This window comes from Chinchilla lanigera, unplaced genomic scaffold, assembly GCF_000276665.1.
Source record: "Chinchilla lanigera isolate Chin_1 unplaced genomic scaffold, ChiLan1.0 scaffold00075, whole genome shotgun sequence".
NCBI lineage: Eukaryota > Metazoa > Chordata > Mammalia > Rodentia > Chinchillidae > Chinchilla > Chinchilla lanigera.
This window is the reverse complement of record NW_004955476.1, coordinates 10117146-10132194: the sequence shown is the minus strand read 5'-3', so window position 1 is coordinate 10132194 and position 15049 is coordinate 10117146. Positions and strand designations below refer to the sequence as shown.

Here is a 15049-nt window from a genome sequence, read left to right as displayed (position 1 = left end):
CCTGTGTTTGGTAGCATCACCCCAGCCTGGACCCTAAGGGAGGTAACATCAGCTGTGTTTAAGCCACTTGGGGAGGGGGCTTGCTGTCCTTCGTAGGATCCTAACTGATATGCCTGCCCACAGGCAGTAGAAATAGGAAGAAAGGCAAGAAAGACCACAGCTACAGCTTTGACCAGCACTCAGCTCAGCACCTTCAAAGTAGACGCATGCTTAGCAGCGGTGGGCACTAGAAGCTGTTTGCCAAGGAGGAAACTGAGGCTTAGGGAGGGGCAGCACCTGCTCAGGGTCCTCCAGGGGCAGCAGTGCAGGGCAGGACTGAGGTCACTGCACAGCGAGGGACAGGCCAGGAGCCGCGGGCGGGGGGAACCCCTGAGGGTGACAGAGTGCCCAGCTGTGAGGGTGCCCAGGGACGCAGGGCACCCCAGGGCCACCCGGGGCAGCTGAGACCCTAGAGGAACCCGCGCCTGTCACCCAGCACCAGCGCCCTCCCCTGGGCTCGTGATCTCTGCCCCACCAGCTCTGCGGGTGCAAGACAGCAGCTCTGGTCTGATCCGCAGGGGACACTGGGGGCTGCTGGCGGACGCCCTGGGCCGGGGAGCCTGAGGAGGAAAGCAGGGAGCGGGGAGGGGCCAGACGTGCCTGGCTGCCCATGTCCCGCTGCGCCTGAGGCCGGCCTGCCCGCGCCGCGCCCCAGTCTGCCTCACCACGCTGGAGCGCACTCCGCCAAGAGCAACAGAAATGGCCTTGGCTAACGCAACTCAGTGGGCACTGGGTGCTGGCCGCAGGGAGAGGGCCGGGGAGAAAGGCCTCGGGTTTGACGCCATTCCTTAGAAGTTTAAAGAAACCCATGTGATGGGCTTCCATCTGAAGGGAAGGGCAAGAGGTGACCAGCAACACTGTCCACCACCTCCTGCCCATTCTGACCCGCGAGGACACACGGTCTCTCTGGCAAAGGGGCAGGCAGCACGTCCACGCCTTGTCCACATCTGCAGACCCACAGTCACCCTGCACACCCCGCACCCAGTGTGCCCCGAGAACCGCTCTGGGGTCCACCGCTCTGGGGCCGGGCTGCAGGCGGGGCAGTGCTGCCCATCACACGCTGTGCCCGGGACCCTGGCTCCTCCGGCATGTCCTCAGCTCGTGGGCACAGACCGGGCTCTGCCCCTCTGGCATAGCTGCTTTGGGAATTGTCAACAAACCGCGCACACACCTGCCCCGTGCCTGCCCGGGAACCCGTGTACCAGCACTTCCTTCCTGCCCGTCCTTCTCTCCAGGATGGGCACACGCGTCCGCCGCACACTGTCTAGATGATTCCTGGGTCCTCACAAAGCCGGATTTGCACTGAATCTGTTCTGTGTCTACTCTCATCAAAACACATGAAGATGGCCATTTCATTTGACTTTATTATTTTTGTGGTCCTAGGTACGGAACCCAGCGCCTCCAACATGCTAGGCAAGTGGTCTACCACTGAGCTACGCCCCAGCCCAGCCCTGCTGTTTTTTTGTATTGTTTTGTCTTTGAGACAGGGTCTCGCTGTGTAGTGCAGGCTGGTCTTGAAGTTATGGCACTCCTCCTGTCTCAGCCTCCTTAGTGATGGGATGACAGTTGTGTTCCACCACACCTGTTTCAACTGCTGTTTTAAATGTAGGTTGAAACAGCAAAATTTAAGTGATTTAGCTGGGCATGGTGGTGCACGCCTGTCAACCCGGCACTCAGGAGGCTGAAACAGGAGGATCACTGCAAGTTCCAGACCAGCCTGGAATACATAGCAAGACCCTGTTTAAAAAAAAAAAATCTAAGGGTGCTTAACAGCAGCAACCACCCTCTCCTGAATGCCACCGTGCACCAACACTGTGCCCAACCCCATGGCACAGGGCAACTGCCACACAGGCAGACCCCAGGACAAGCCAGTCCGACGCGGCAGGGAGCCACAGACACCCTTCTCCAAGAGCAAGGTGCCCGCTTTGCAAAGACCGGACTCGGGACTGGAAGCAGCTAAAGGGCCCCATGGGCACCTCCACAGCTGCGTCCACCGCTCCTCCTGGGGACGCTCACTCCCACCGCGTGGCCAGCCTGTCTCCCTGTGCCAGCCGCTACACGGCACAGACAGGACGTTTCTGTGACCTCGACTGCCCGCCTCGGCCTGAAAGTGACGGAGGATGAGGTGGGGATGAGGGGCGTGCAGTGGTTCCAGTGTGGACAGTAACGGGGTCTATCGATCCAAAATAGGGAAGCAGGGGCCACACTGCCAAAGGGAGCCCCCCGCGGGCCCTGGCCCGGCCCCGAGTTCTGCGACCAAGCGGCACAAAGGCGGCCTGGGCCGGCTCCACGTCCACACACGTGTGCACAGGGGGAGACGGTCGCCCTCCAGGCTAACACCGGCTTCTCTCTCTGCTCTTGGTGGCTAAGCTCTTACCTCCCCAGGGAGGGTGGATCATGCGGGTTGTTGCTTGCTGCTTCCTGCCTGCGCTGCCATGGACTGTTTCTCCCTTACATGCCCCTGGAGCCTGAAAGCTGTGGGCTGCAGCCTCCACAAACTGCGAGCTAAGTAAACCTTTCCCTCTTTAGCTTGTCAGGTATGTGGTCTCAGCAACGAGAAAAGTAACAAGACAAGGTATGCACCAGCCCGCCCTGCTCAAAGCATTTCTTAAAGGTCACGGAAGCCACCCAGGAGCTCTTCCCTCAAAGTACACACACACTCACCCATCAGGGCAGTTTTGAAGGAAAGTTTCGTGATAGCATTTTTGGGGTGGGCTGGGGACAACCCAAATAAATGTCCTGCAGCTGGAACGCTTGACTCACACGAACAGCGCCTCACCAGGGAGTCGCGGGGCGAAGGCTCCGGTGCTGTGTTGGAGGTGCACACCGGTGCCCCAGAAACGCCGCGGTCTCCCAGCAAAGCCTGAGCATTAACCCTGCGTAGAGGGTTCGGGCTGTTTGCTCTTCTCTGTGTTCATCTGCATTTTGAACTTGCCGTGTGCTCTCTTGTCCGGTGCTGTGTTTGAATCTCCCGGCCCGGGCTCTGGCCTCTCTTGGCCGTGGCGGCATCCACGGTGGCTGCTGGCCCGCACATGGGAGCACCCCGCGTCTCCCATTCCCGGGCTGACAATTGCCTGTGGTTTTTATGGGCACGGCTATTTATTTTCCAATCAGAGGCATTGAGCGGGGACTTCTGCCCTAAACTGGTAGCTCAGGCAACTCTGAAGCGTCTGAGTGTGAGGTTTTGTGCGGAAGATTTAGGAGGGCAGCTCCCCGCCTGCTTTATTGGCTTCTTTTACATATGTATGGCTGGAGCCCCGGGCTGCTGGGACGACCTCCCCAAGCCGGGAACTCAGAAACTGGGGACCTTGGAGCGGACTCAAGCCAGGGCCCCTCGCCCCCACCTAAGCCATAGCTCTGGAGGCCCCGTCTAGGGACCCAAACTCCTCTGAGCGCCAGACCAGTGCAGCGCTGGGGCAAAAGGGCTGGAAGGGCTGCTAGCTCATGTTACAGGTCCTGTAAGGAATAAATGTAGGAGTGCCATCAAAGTGCTGAGCTCAGTCCCCGAGCATAGTAAGCACCTGAGCCTCAGTAACTTATAATTTTCCTTCCCTCCCTCCCAAGCTCCCCTCGCCCTGGTCCTCTTGCCCAAGGTGTGCTCATGGATCTTGCACCTGGCCCGGGACCCCGGCACCTGGGCCCCTCTCCGCATCCCCTCCCTCACCCTGAGTCCCGCAGATTCCGCAGCTCCAAACACACCCAGGGCCGGCCGTGAGCAGTCTCCATCGTGGCCCTCTGCTTCCTGCGGCCTGCACAGGACAATAGGCCGAGCAGCGTGTATGTGTCACCGCGGCCCCTCCTCCTGAGGGGCTGAGCGCAGATGTTTCGGCCCTCACCGCCAAGACAGAGCGCATTGTGTGCGGGCACCACACAAAGGCCGCCGGCCCCGCGCCCCCTCTTTACGCATTGATTTATTAGGCCAGGGATGAATGAAAACGTAATTAATATTACTGAAGCATTAGAGTCTATTTAATTTAAATGCCACTGAATATTTCACTGGGAGCCAGGGGTGACAGTGTGCTCCGGGCCGGCTGGTGAAAGCCGGGGCCATCTGTTACCCGCAAGGAGAGGGACCCGGCCGCGGTCTGTGGACATTCCAGAGGTCTGGCCATCACTCAACTCAAGGGCGGCACGCTGCCTTCCTGCACTCGCACGAGTCCCTGCCCTGGCCCCTGCTCGGCGGATGGGCAGGGCCAGGGGACGCAGGAAGTCAAGGGACCAGCACAGCCCAAGAGAGCTCTTGGGAGCCCAGAAGTCACAGGAGGGAGAGAAGGGAATGCTGTCGTGTTGAGGAGCAGGCTGGCCAACCAGAGCTGCACTGGCTGACCAGGTAGCCACCATCCACCAGCCCGGCGTGGTGGTGCATGCTTGTCATTCCAGCACTCGGGAGGCTGAGGCAGGAGGATCACCATGAGCCTGAACCACATCAGGAGGCGCTGATGTGTTGTCCAAGCTCCAGCTTCCCAGTTCAGGACAGTACAGGCTGTCATCACTAAGTCTGTGCACACAGAAAGGCGTCACACACAAGTGTGTCCCTGCAGGGAGCAGAGGAGTGGATCTAAAGGTTCCGGGGCCAGGGTGCGTGAGGAAGTCTCTAGCAGCCGGCAGGCAGGACCCCTTCCACCCTCACGGTCACAGGAGCAGCAGGAGTGCCTCCCGCGGTGGGGCCCTTGCTCCTAACTGGAGTCCGTGGTTGCCTGGCTTTTCCCTCGCACCAACTTGCGCCAGGGCACTGCGTGACTCATACTTTGTGGGCCAATTAGCTGGTGAGCAGCAGAGGTAAGCAGAGGTGGCCTAATTCAAGCCATCACACCTCCCTCGGAGGGCAGACAGCCAGCTTCCGTCAGCACCACACGACCTTCGCGCCAGCCCGCGCCAGCTCCAGTTCCCACAAACGTCCCCAGGGTGAGCCCACAGCTGTCCCTGCCGGAGGGACATGGGACGGGGAGCAGCATGAGCTCGCTGGCCTGCGTGTCCCGGTCACCTCTGCGTCTTGGCGTGGGTCCCGTGGTCACCTGCTCTGTGCCTTGGGAAGCACCTGGTCCTGACATTCTCAGATCAGCCAACGGGCCTTTTGTGACTCAGTTTCCCTCCTCAAATAGGGCAGGGGTGATGGCGCTTGCCTGGTTCACCACACAGCCGGACTCGAATGAGCCTGCATGTGGAAGCACTCTGCACAGATAAAAGTGTAATCTGGAGGAGGCTGTGGTGGCCCACGCCTATAATCCCAGCACTCAGGAGGCTGAGGCAGGAGGACCACCACAAGCTCATGGCTATGCCTGGACTACATAGGGAGATCTTGTCTCATAAAGAAAATGTGGCTTCACAGGCTGGGGTGAGGCTCACGTGAGACCCTGTGTCCCAAGCCCAGGACAGGAAATGAAACAAAGTGACCCTCTGTCAGGCCCTGACTGTGCATGACTCACTCACCTACTCTGAGCCTCAGTGTTCCCACCCAGAAAATGGGACTGGTGAGTTTTGAAGGCAGTGGGGCCAGCCTGGCAGGAAGCAGACGTCTAAATGTGGCAGCCTGAGCCCTGTCCCCTCCCCGAAGGACAGGAAGCGCTTGCTGGACAGAAAGTGGGGGCGGAGACCACGTCCTCATGCCCTCGCCAGCTGCTGCACCCCCTCACTCTCACGGGCCCTGAAGCCCTGAGCCACTGGGCACCTCTCCCTGCCTGTCCCCTCCGTGCTCCGAGAACGCTCTGACTCAGCCGCCTACGCTGTCCTCTCTGTCCTCCTGTGACCTAGAGACAGCACCGCTGCAGCTGCCCCATCCACAGATGAGTTATGATCAAAAACAGGCTCAATGTTTAAATTTTTTAAAGTTTATTACAACAAAAATGCACCCCCTCGAAGCCCTCCCGCCCCTCGAGCACACTCATCCCCTCGTCCTCGACACTTCCTGCAGGCGCTCTGCAGGGCTCTGTCCCAAGGGTCTTCCCTGGTGCTGTCCTGGCTGCCCCAGTGTCTTGAATGGGTTCAGAATGTCGACCTTTCGTGGTCATTTTGACTTTGGAGAAGAGCCGGAAGTCGCACGGTACCAGGCCTGGTGACAGGTGGATGAGGCCACGGCGTCCTGCTTTTATGAGCTGCCTTCCCCTTGGACGGTGCTGGGCAGGGGCACCTGCCGCACTTCTGATCACTCCGGGTAGTGACACTCAGGAAAGAGGACTCCGGAGCTGCTGCGGACGGCGGCAGGAGCCATGGCAGGAGCCGCGGCACCGAGGGGAGGGCTCGGAAGGGCTTGCACGGCGACCTGTCTTTTCTGTCATATTTGTATCTTTTCAATGCTCGCATTCCCCTTGGCTTCCCCTCACTCCTCGCAACGCTCCCTGTGTCCAGCCCCCGCGTAGCAACGCGGCCCTGCACACACGGCCGAGATGTGTGGCCGTGTTTACACCACACCCTCCCTCCGGCCTTCAAGCTCTGCCGGACCCTGTGAGGATCGGGATCCGGTGAGTCCATGGGCGAGTGCTGGGTGCTGCGCCCCGGCGGGTGGGGACCCTGCCCTCGGGATGTGCGGCCCAGCCCCGTGCTCTCCTGGAGGAGGGGATGGCAGTGAGTCCACTCTCCCTCTGTCGCCATGACCTTGCCTGAGGTCTTTGCAGATGGCGTCTTCCCGGGACAGAGCCAGGTCCACTGCCCACCGTCCCAGGACTGCTGAGGTCCTTTCTTTCCTTGGGGAGCGATCCTGTGATTGTTCTGTGTCCTACAAAACACACAGTATAGAACATTAGGAAGGGACAGAGAAGCAGGAAAGGAAAAGGGTGGCCTGTGGGCCCTGCGCCCGTATCTCTCCCGTGTGGACACACAGGACAGCCCTGCCTGCCGCCCCCAGAAGAGAGCTCAGCCTTCCGTTGCCCTGAGACGCCCGAGGGAAGCTTGCGACAGCACGGTGCCGTGTTCCGGTGAGCCGGCACCGTCTCAGGATAATTGTCTTCCATGCTGGGGGTGGAACAGGGGCCACACATGCTGGGCAAGTGCTCTGCCACTCAGGGATACCCCCACTCTTTTATTTTTCATTTTGAGACAGGTCTCTCTAAGTTGCCCAGGCTGACCTGGAACTTGCCATGCTCCTGCCTCAGCCTCCCAAGTAGCCAGGATGACAGTTGTGTGTCACCACAAGTCTCTTCGGCTGTCTGTGACTCACGAGGGTCCTGAGCTCTGAGGCCCGGCACGGGGGTGGAGTGGGAGCAGGCTGAGCCCATCTGCCCCTTGACCTGAGCCACCCCGACCACAAGGGCGCGGAGCCTGTCATGACTCCGAGCTGAGTCGGCCCGGGGCGCTGACGCCAGTTCTGTGTGTGGCTGCCGCTGGGGACATCCCGGTTCAACAGGAGGGTTAAGGCCGCCCAGGTAAACAGAGAGCGGCCACCTGGACGCGGACACCCTCAGGGACAGGACGCAGCCCTGCGGGGCCTCCTGCCTGCCAGGCACCCTCTTCCGCCTTCGGGCGGGGACGAAAGAGGCTTTGGCAGCAGCCTGGGCCTCCGGAGCTGGGAACACTGAGCCTCCCGGCCGGTCTGGGAGTGGCACAGGGCGAGGGTGCGGGTGTCGGGAGGGCGTCTCCCAGCAGGCGGGGGAGGGGGCCCGGGGTGCAGCCGGGGGGCCCAGAGCTGCCCTTCCGCCGGGCTGCAGGCGACCTCGGAAGTCAGGACGGGTGGCCTGGGGAGGGCGGAGCCTCCTCTGCTGCCGACTGCCACCCTGTCTGCCGCCGGCTCCGCCGCCACTCACAGTGGACACCAGGAGGCGCTTGTGCATTGCGGCCAGGACTCCGCGACCTGGGATGGGCACAGGGACAGGGACAGGGACGGTGCGAGGCCCCAGGTTCGCAGGCGGGCCGGCCAGGCGGCCAGGAGGAGCGGCAGGAGGGACGGAGGCTCGCGGCCTTCTCTCAGTGTAAACACTGAGAGCTTTCCTTTTTTAAATCTTTTACCATTATTTTTAAAATTTTTACTTTTATTAGTTTGCAGTAAAAATGATCACGTTCGCCTCAGGGAGCTGAAGCAGGGACGGACAGCGTCTCGGTTCCTTCTCCGCCTTCCCCACCCCTACCCGCCTCGGTCTCCTGCTTCCTTCCCCTTTGCAACAGTCTGTCTCCCTGGTTCCTGTTATCTAGTTTTTATTTTGTTCTTTAACCTATTTACACTTCAGGTTTGCGTGTAAGAGAAACCCTGTGATAACTAAGCTGTGTGTCTGGTTTATTTCCCCTAACATCAGGGTCTCAAGGTGCATCTGTTTTCCACACACGACGCAAGGCCATCCTTCTTTACGGCAGAGTAGTACTCCACTGTGCAGGCACATGCATTCTTTATCCACTCTTCTGCTGATGGACGCCAGGCTGCTCCCAGGATTTGCTGTCACGAGTGCTCAGTTTTGCCGTAGCCGGGGGTCCCTGCCCTGGACCCCATCTGGGGCATCCTTGGAAAGGCTGTGAGGCTGTTAACACCAGGAGCCGGGCAGCATGGCATCAGCTGGCTTCCCGGGTAGAAAAGGACATCACAGGGGAGCCTGGTGTGTCCAGGCACAGTCTGCCGTGACGGCTGCCGATGCTGATTTATAGGTTTCCTACACATCCCTGGGATAGGAGAGGCCAGAGGAGCTGGACGCCAGGCACGGGGGCTGGAGGCTGCAGAGACAGCAGGGGAAGACGCGGGGGTGCTCAGTGTCAGGCCATGGGAGCTTTACAGAGTCGGTGATGATGCACCCACACGAGAGAACCAGTTCCCATTGGTTTTGTATGATTTTACTCAAATTTTACGCAATTTGAAATCAATAACAAAATTTTAAGAATAATTTTTGGCTTTAAGTAGCATAAAAATGCAACTCAATCTGTTTAAGGTAAACAAAAAGTAACTTACCTTTAAAAAACTCCAAACCTCACAACGCCCACAGATGCTATGGCTCCAGCCATTACACACAGGAAGGGCTGTGCATGATAAAAGAGGCTTCTCCCAGCTATCTGTCTCCTTCTACCGTTCAGGAAACCCATGCCCCAAGTCCACACCAGGCTCACCATACTTCAGCCAGAATGATCTCACGTTGGTCCGTGCCCTGCCGCGGCTGGGGAAGGGACTGACTTCAGCTAAGGCATTTGTCTTCCCTGGGGGCCTGAAGCAGGGTCTGCCTCTGCCAACAAAGGAGAACAGAACAGTTGGGGAACAACTACCAGCCATTTGGCCCAATACGTCCAATAAGGAAATCAGGCTCGTGTGTGCACGTGTGCGTGTGCGTGTGTGCGTGTGTGCGTGTGTGCGTGTGTGTGTGTGTGTGTGTGTGTGTGTGTGCAAGCCTTCCAGCATTCTGACACTTCCGAGTTCAGCTACTTTCTTTTGGTCATCTGGTGGTCGGACGAACTACAAGACATCCAATTCTTTCCTAAGGCGTGGAGACAGTCTCACTGTGTCGTCCAGGCTGACCTTGAACTTTCGGCAATCCCCTGCTTCAGCCTCCTGAGTGCTGGGGTCACAGGCACGCGCCACCACACCCAACGGACACAATTTCTAGTTGTGTTTAGTCCAGCTGAACAGGACGGCACCTGCGACCCAGAAAGGACCCTGACCGGGCACTGGCGCCTGTCTGAGGACTCTCCCAGGGAAGCAAATGGAGGACAAAGCTAGGGGCAGGGCAAGAGCTGGCCCAGAGTGGGACCAGACCAGACCCACAGCCCCTGGTGACAAAGGCCCGGCCACACAGATGCACCCTCGTCCGAGCAGCGCACAGATCCTTGGAGCGTGTGGCCTGCTCACGGCGGCCCTGCCCCGGGCCCAGGGTGGCCGGCACCTTGCAGGAGCAAGGCCGCGCTGAGGGAGCACTAAGTGCCCCCAGCCAGCCACTCACAGCCAGAGTCCACACCGACCCGAGGTCCCCAGTGGATCTGACCACAGGTCCCCGAGTTCCTGGCCACTCTTGACCAGGTCAGAGTGGGTGTGGATGGCCCCCACGCCTCACCCTAAACTCTCACTCGCACCCCAGTTCAGCCATGGGGCCCAGGGGCAGTAGGCAGGGCCTAACCTGCGCATGATCCCAACCCCACGGAGGGGACTCTGGCCCCAAAGCACCACCCACACCTGGGATTTCTGCCTGAGACCCAGCTTCCCGAAATCTCAGCAGGGAGTGGAGCTTGGCCGATTCCCTTGAGCTGGACCCTGCGGTCCACCCACCTGCAGGTAGATCTCACCAGTTGCCCGCAGTGCCCCAGGGATGTGGCTTGGTGGGAGGACACAGACCAGAGTTAAATGTGCACCCACCCAGCCTGCTGAGCGCAGGCTGGCTTATTGCTGTGACCAGGTGTTTCCCATGGCGAGAGTTACCTGTTTGCAAAAATACGCAGAGGACATTGAAGCCTCCACTGGAACACGACGGGAGGCCTCAGGAGGTGGCCACCGTGACTCTGAGGCAAGAGGTCAGGGTGTGGTGACCTGGCTGGGCAAGGGGCGTGGCTGTCAATCACAGAGACCCAGAACCCAGCTGCAGAGTGGTCCCCAAAGCCCTGCACCCGGGCCAATCAGAAACCACTGTCTCCTTTCCTCTCACCAGGGCTCAGCGGGCTTTGGACCGGACGGCCTGGGCCCAGCTGGCCTGCAGAGCGGGAGACAAAAAGACACTGACCGTGAGACCAAGCCTGTGGTCCCCCTGTCCAGGGCCCACGCTGCACCTTGCAGGGCGTTTCTTTTATATCAGTGACATGGTAGCCCCTTGTCCCTTACACGCGCACACACACACACACACACACACACACACATACACGCATGCACGCACGCACGCACACACACACGCATGCACAGTGTCTACCAGACACTCAGGTAAGGAAGCAGGACAGAAGGGTACGTGATGAAAAGCTTCTCCGTGGTGCCTTGGGAAGTCTCACGTCCACAGCAGGCAGCCCTGTCTCACTGGGAGATGCAACCCAGAGGCGACACACACTGACCCACCCTGAAGTGAATGGTAACTGGATCCCAGGCTGAGCCTCTGCTGACTCAGGGGCCATCGGGCTGGTCCCAGTGTCCAGAGCACCAGGGGCCCTGCCAGGAGGCAAAGGGCGGGATCCTCACCCACAGAGACTGCGAGGAACAGAAAGCCCCAGATTAGACGTGTCAACAAAAGCTGAGTGTGGTGGTGCATGCCTGTAACACCAGCACTCAGGAGGCTGAGGCAGGAGGGTCACCTTAAATCCAAGGCCAGCCTGGGCTACACAGTGAGTCCAAGGTCAACCTGAACTACATAGTGAGTCCCTGCCCCTCCCCAAAAAAAGAAAGAAAGGAAAGAAAAAGAAACAACAGCAGAAGTGGACCTTACAGCTCCAGGGACTGGACAAGGAAGACTGAGGCCCAGCGAGGGTCCATTTCCTGGTTTGGGGCTGGTGCATTGGCACCGCGTCCCCCAGAGCCCCAGGAGGCCGCGCATAGGTCTGACCTGTGGGACTGTGCCCGCCCTCCAGGGACTTGGCCTTGGAGTCTCTTCCCCTCCTGAGGTCCCGCGTCCCAGAGCTGCAGGTGCAGTAGCAACAGGGTCTTAACCCAGGTAGCAGGGACAGGGGCTCGAGGCCGCCCTGGTGCAGGGGGTCTTCTCTGGCACCCAGATGCCCTGCAGCAGGCCGCACAGCAGGGTGCAGAGGTCCCAGCGCCCCATGTGCTCAGCAACGACCCAGGGGGGCCGAGACGGACGGTGCTGTGCAAGACCTCACAGGTGGCGCCGGGAGCCCGGGGCGCCTCGGCCGCTGGGGCTGTCATGAGGCGGGCTCACCGGCTCACAGTGCAGACGCTGGGCCTGGTTTCCAGGGCTCAGATGCTGGTTTTGTCACTTGTTTTTTTGTGGGGTTTTGTTTCATTTCATCGGGGTTTTCTGAGATAAAGTCTCGCTATGTAATTCAGGCTAGTCTTCAACTCACTGTGTAGTCCAGGCTGGCCTTGAACTCACAACTGTCCTGCCTCAGCCTCCTGTGTGCTAGGGTTACAGGTGCGCATCACCACACCTGGCTGCTGTGCAACTTATGACTTTGGTCTGATGACTTGGCTCCCCTCAAACCCTGCACCCCTGTGTGACAACCGTAATGATACTAATATAGCCACAGTCACTTCCGGCAGCTGCTGTAAAAATGCTACAAGCCTGGTGGCTCACACTGATAGAAATGTGCTCTTTCACAGTCAGGGGGGCCGGAAGTCCAAAATCAACTTCCTGAGGCAACACGCAGGTGCAGAGCGGGCCTCAGCCCCTCCCTGGGTTCGGGGAGAAGCCACCCCGCACCTCCGGGCTGTGGCACTGGAGTCTGCCTCGCCGGTCCCCTCCGTTCTGCTGTGAAGCGCTGTCCCCCATCCGCTCCAGGAAGGGTGTCCGTGGACGTGTTCACGGCCGCTCGGGACACGTCCCCACCTGTGGGACTCAATGCGGGGTCGGGAGGCCACTCCAGCCACCCCTGCCACGATCTCCGTGAGGGGGTCGGGCGAGCTCTGCCGGGCGCTGCCGCGGCTGGGACACAGCCAGCGAGGCCTCCTGTCACCAGGCGGCCTTCCCGGCTGCAGGTGTCCTCCGGAGGGACGGGGGCAGGCGGCCTGAAGCCCTGCTGCAAGGGTCGGGCCGCGCATGGGGGAGCGGGGAACCTTGGAAGGAGCTCAGAAGCCGGTGCCAAGTTCACTCTCGCTCCGTCAGCGCGTATTGGAAGATGCATCGTAGCCGTCGTCTTTCACGCCGTTTCTGAAATAAATATTCATCAGATCCCAAATGAAGACGATGTCTGTGCTCAGGGATTTTTAGTGTTTTCACGGTGGCTTCTGACGTCTCCTCTAACATCTAGAGGAAGCCGGACATGCTGGGCCCTCCACGCTGGGCTGCGCCGCTCCGGCAGCTCTGATCGCCGAGGGAGGCCGAATCCGCAGGGGAGCGGCCAGCCCTGGGAGCTCCGGCCAAGCCCTCACGCGCCAGCTTCCTGCGGCCGCTGTCCAGATGTGGAAGATGAGGAGCTGGACAGGGTGTGGCGCCCCGAAGCCGAAAAAACAACACGGAGAAGGAGCGAGGGTGAGAACGTGACCCCAGAAGGGCCAAAGGTCACCTGAAGCAGGGCGTAGTGGTGCACACCCATAACCCCAGCACTCTGGGAGGCTGAGGCAGGAGGAACGAAAATTCAACATTGGGCAAAATGAAAAGGGCTGGGCGCGTAACTCGATGTGAAATCCCTGGGTTTAATCCCCAGAACCGTAGAAAAAGAAAAAAAAGTCAGTTGAAAAGCTAAGCCTGGAAAAGCCCGGAAGAAGGAAAGTGGGAGACGCAGGGTGAAGGGCAGCGGAACGCCAGGCTGAGCTGTCTTCTCCCAGGAGTGACCGCGAGCCCTGGGAACCGCGGGCGCCAACCCATCGAGTGCGCATGTGCACAGCCCCGAGGGGCGTGGCCTCGCATCTCCCACTGGCGGGCACCTGGGCAGGTGGGCTTTCTCCGTGCTGGGCCTGGGCCCCCGGGGTCCCGCGGAGGCTGAAGGCAGAGCGCACGCAGGTGAGGAAGGGGCCGTGGACTGCACAGACCACCCTGGGGTGAGACCCTTCAGTGAGGCAGGACCGAAGAGCGTCTCCCACCCGTGTGCCCCGCTCCCTTTTCAGCCCACGCTCCTCTTCCAGGACGGTGTCATTTTTCCCAGCCAGCTGCATTTCCTGTTTTGCAACTTTTGCAGCACTGCCTGAGGGCTGTGCACGGCTCAGGTGACACCGCAGTGCCGGGCTGTGTGGAGCCAGGGCCACGGGCACTGCGTGGAGGGCACAGGTCTGCCAGTGTGGCCCTGTCACCATTCCCTTAAAAGCCAGGGAAAGGGCGCAGGGCCTGTGCTCAGATGACCCCGGGGTGGGCAGGGCTGAGAGCCCAGGGCAGCTCCCTCCTCATCCTCAAGAAGCAGCTGCAGAGTTCTGTCCACATCAGGTGTAGCTGAGGCTGCAGACACATCGCACTGTCCACACCGGCTCCGGGTCCAACCCATCCTGAGATCACGCCCGCCGCTATCCTCACAGAGCAGACCGCAGCGTTCAAGGTCAAGTCCAAGCACACGCTGATTTCACTTTTCCTCCCGCCCCAAACACACCAGCTTCGCAAGCTCCTTTCACAGCTCACCTAGGGCTCCCGTGGCCGACCGGAAGGCAGGGCCCGGCCCAGCGCCAGGAGTGGGGGCGGGCTCTGCCGCTGTGTGCCATGGCCCGGTCACAAGGCGACATTGCTGTCGGAAGTGAAGAAATGAAATCAGAATTTCCACGTGCCGCGGGAGGTATCGGGAAACAAGCACCAGGACGAGAACTAGGACGAGACGTGGAGAGGAGAAATACACGAGCCCTTTAGCGTGGTGCGGGCGCTGTCCTACCTGACGTATTTTCAGAACGGCTCAGCGGACCTGGCAAGCAGCATATGGGAACCTTTGCAATTTCGCTGTAGATTTAAAATTATCCCATAATAAAAGGGTTACTTCCTTTAGTATTTTTAGCGACTTTTCACACTTTCTAAGGAAACTCGTGCCCGGGGCTGTCGTTCTCAGGCTGGGTGCTGTGGTCTGTGTAGGAACCCCCGGCACGCGCTCTGGGGAGAGGGCAGGGGTCCCAGCAACGGATGGGTTACGGGAGCCAAAGGAGCTGCAGGCGAAGGCTTGAAGCCAGCGACAGTGCCGCACCTCTCCGCTGGCCTGGACTTGGACTGCGGCAGCGCTGTTTCTGAGCTTGTCACCTTTCTCATGTTGTTTGATTAAGGGTCTTCCTGTGTGCAAACCATTTCCCTCACACTCTTATTTTTTCCAACGCTTCTTGGAGGAAGGTGCCATTCACATCTTAGGTGAGGAAATTGGCTAAAGGAGGGATTTCCCGAGGTCTGGCAGCCGTGCAGCCATGGCCCTGGGCTTCAAACAGTGCCCCCAAGTGCCTTGATGGAGACCACTACAAAGCAGCTCTGAGCAGGATTTATATTAACCAACTGGCTTGCCATGTTTCCTTGTGAGTCTGCCCAAGACCTAGGCCTCTTGTCTGGAGACGGCCGCCTGTAAGGGC

At 59.7% G+C, this 15049-nt stretch overlaps 1 protein-coding gene and 1 long non-coding RNA gene across 2 annotated transcripts; one reads left to right on the top strand and one right to left on the bottom strand.

The window, feature by feature from the left end:
• Positions 1 to 5881: 5881 nt before the first annotated feature.
• LOC106146374 lies at positions 5882 to 7690 on the bottom strand. The gene is made up of 2 exons (XM_013502936.1): positions 7101 to 7690; positions 5882 to 6751 (listed from the first exon to the last, which is right to left on the bottom strand). Exons 1-2 carry the CDS (start codon positions 7112 to 7114, stop codon positions 6022 to 6024), a joined length of 744 nt encoding a protein of 247 aa, XP_013358390.1. The 5' UTR covers positions 7115 to 7690; the 3' UTR covers positions 5882 to 6021.
• Positions 7691 to 13425: 5735 nt separating this feature from the next.
• Positions 13426 to 14486, top strand: LOC106146373. The gene is made up of 2 exons (XR_001230789.1): positions 13426 to 13526; positions 13944 to 14486. It is a non-coding gene; the product is annotated as an uncharacterized LOC106146373 (long non-coding RNA).
• Positions 14487 to 15049: the final 563 nt, after the last annotated feature.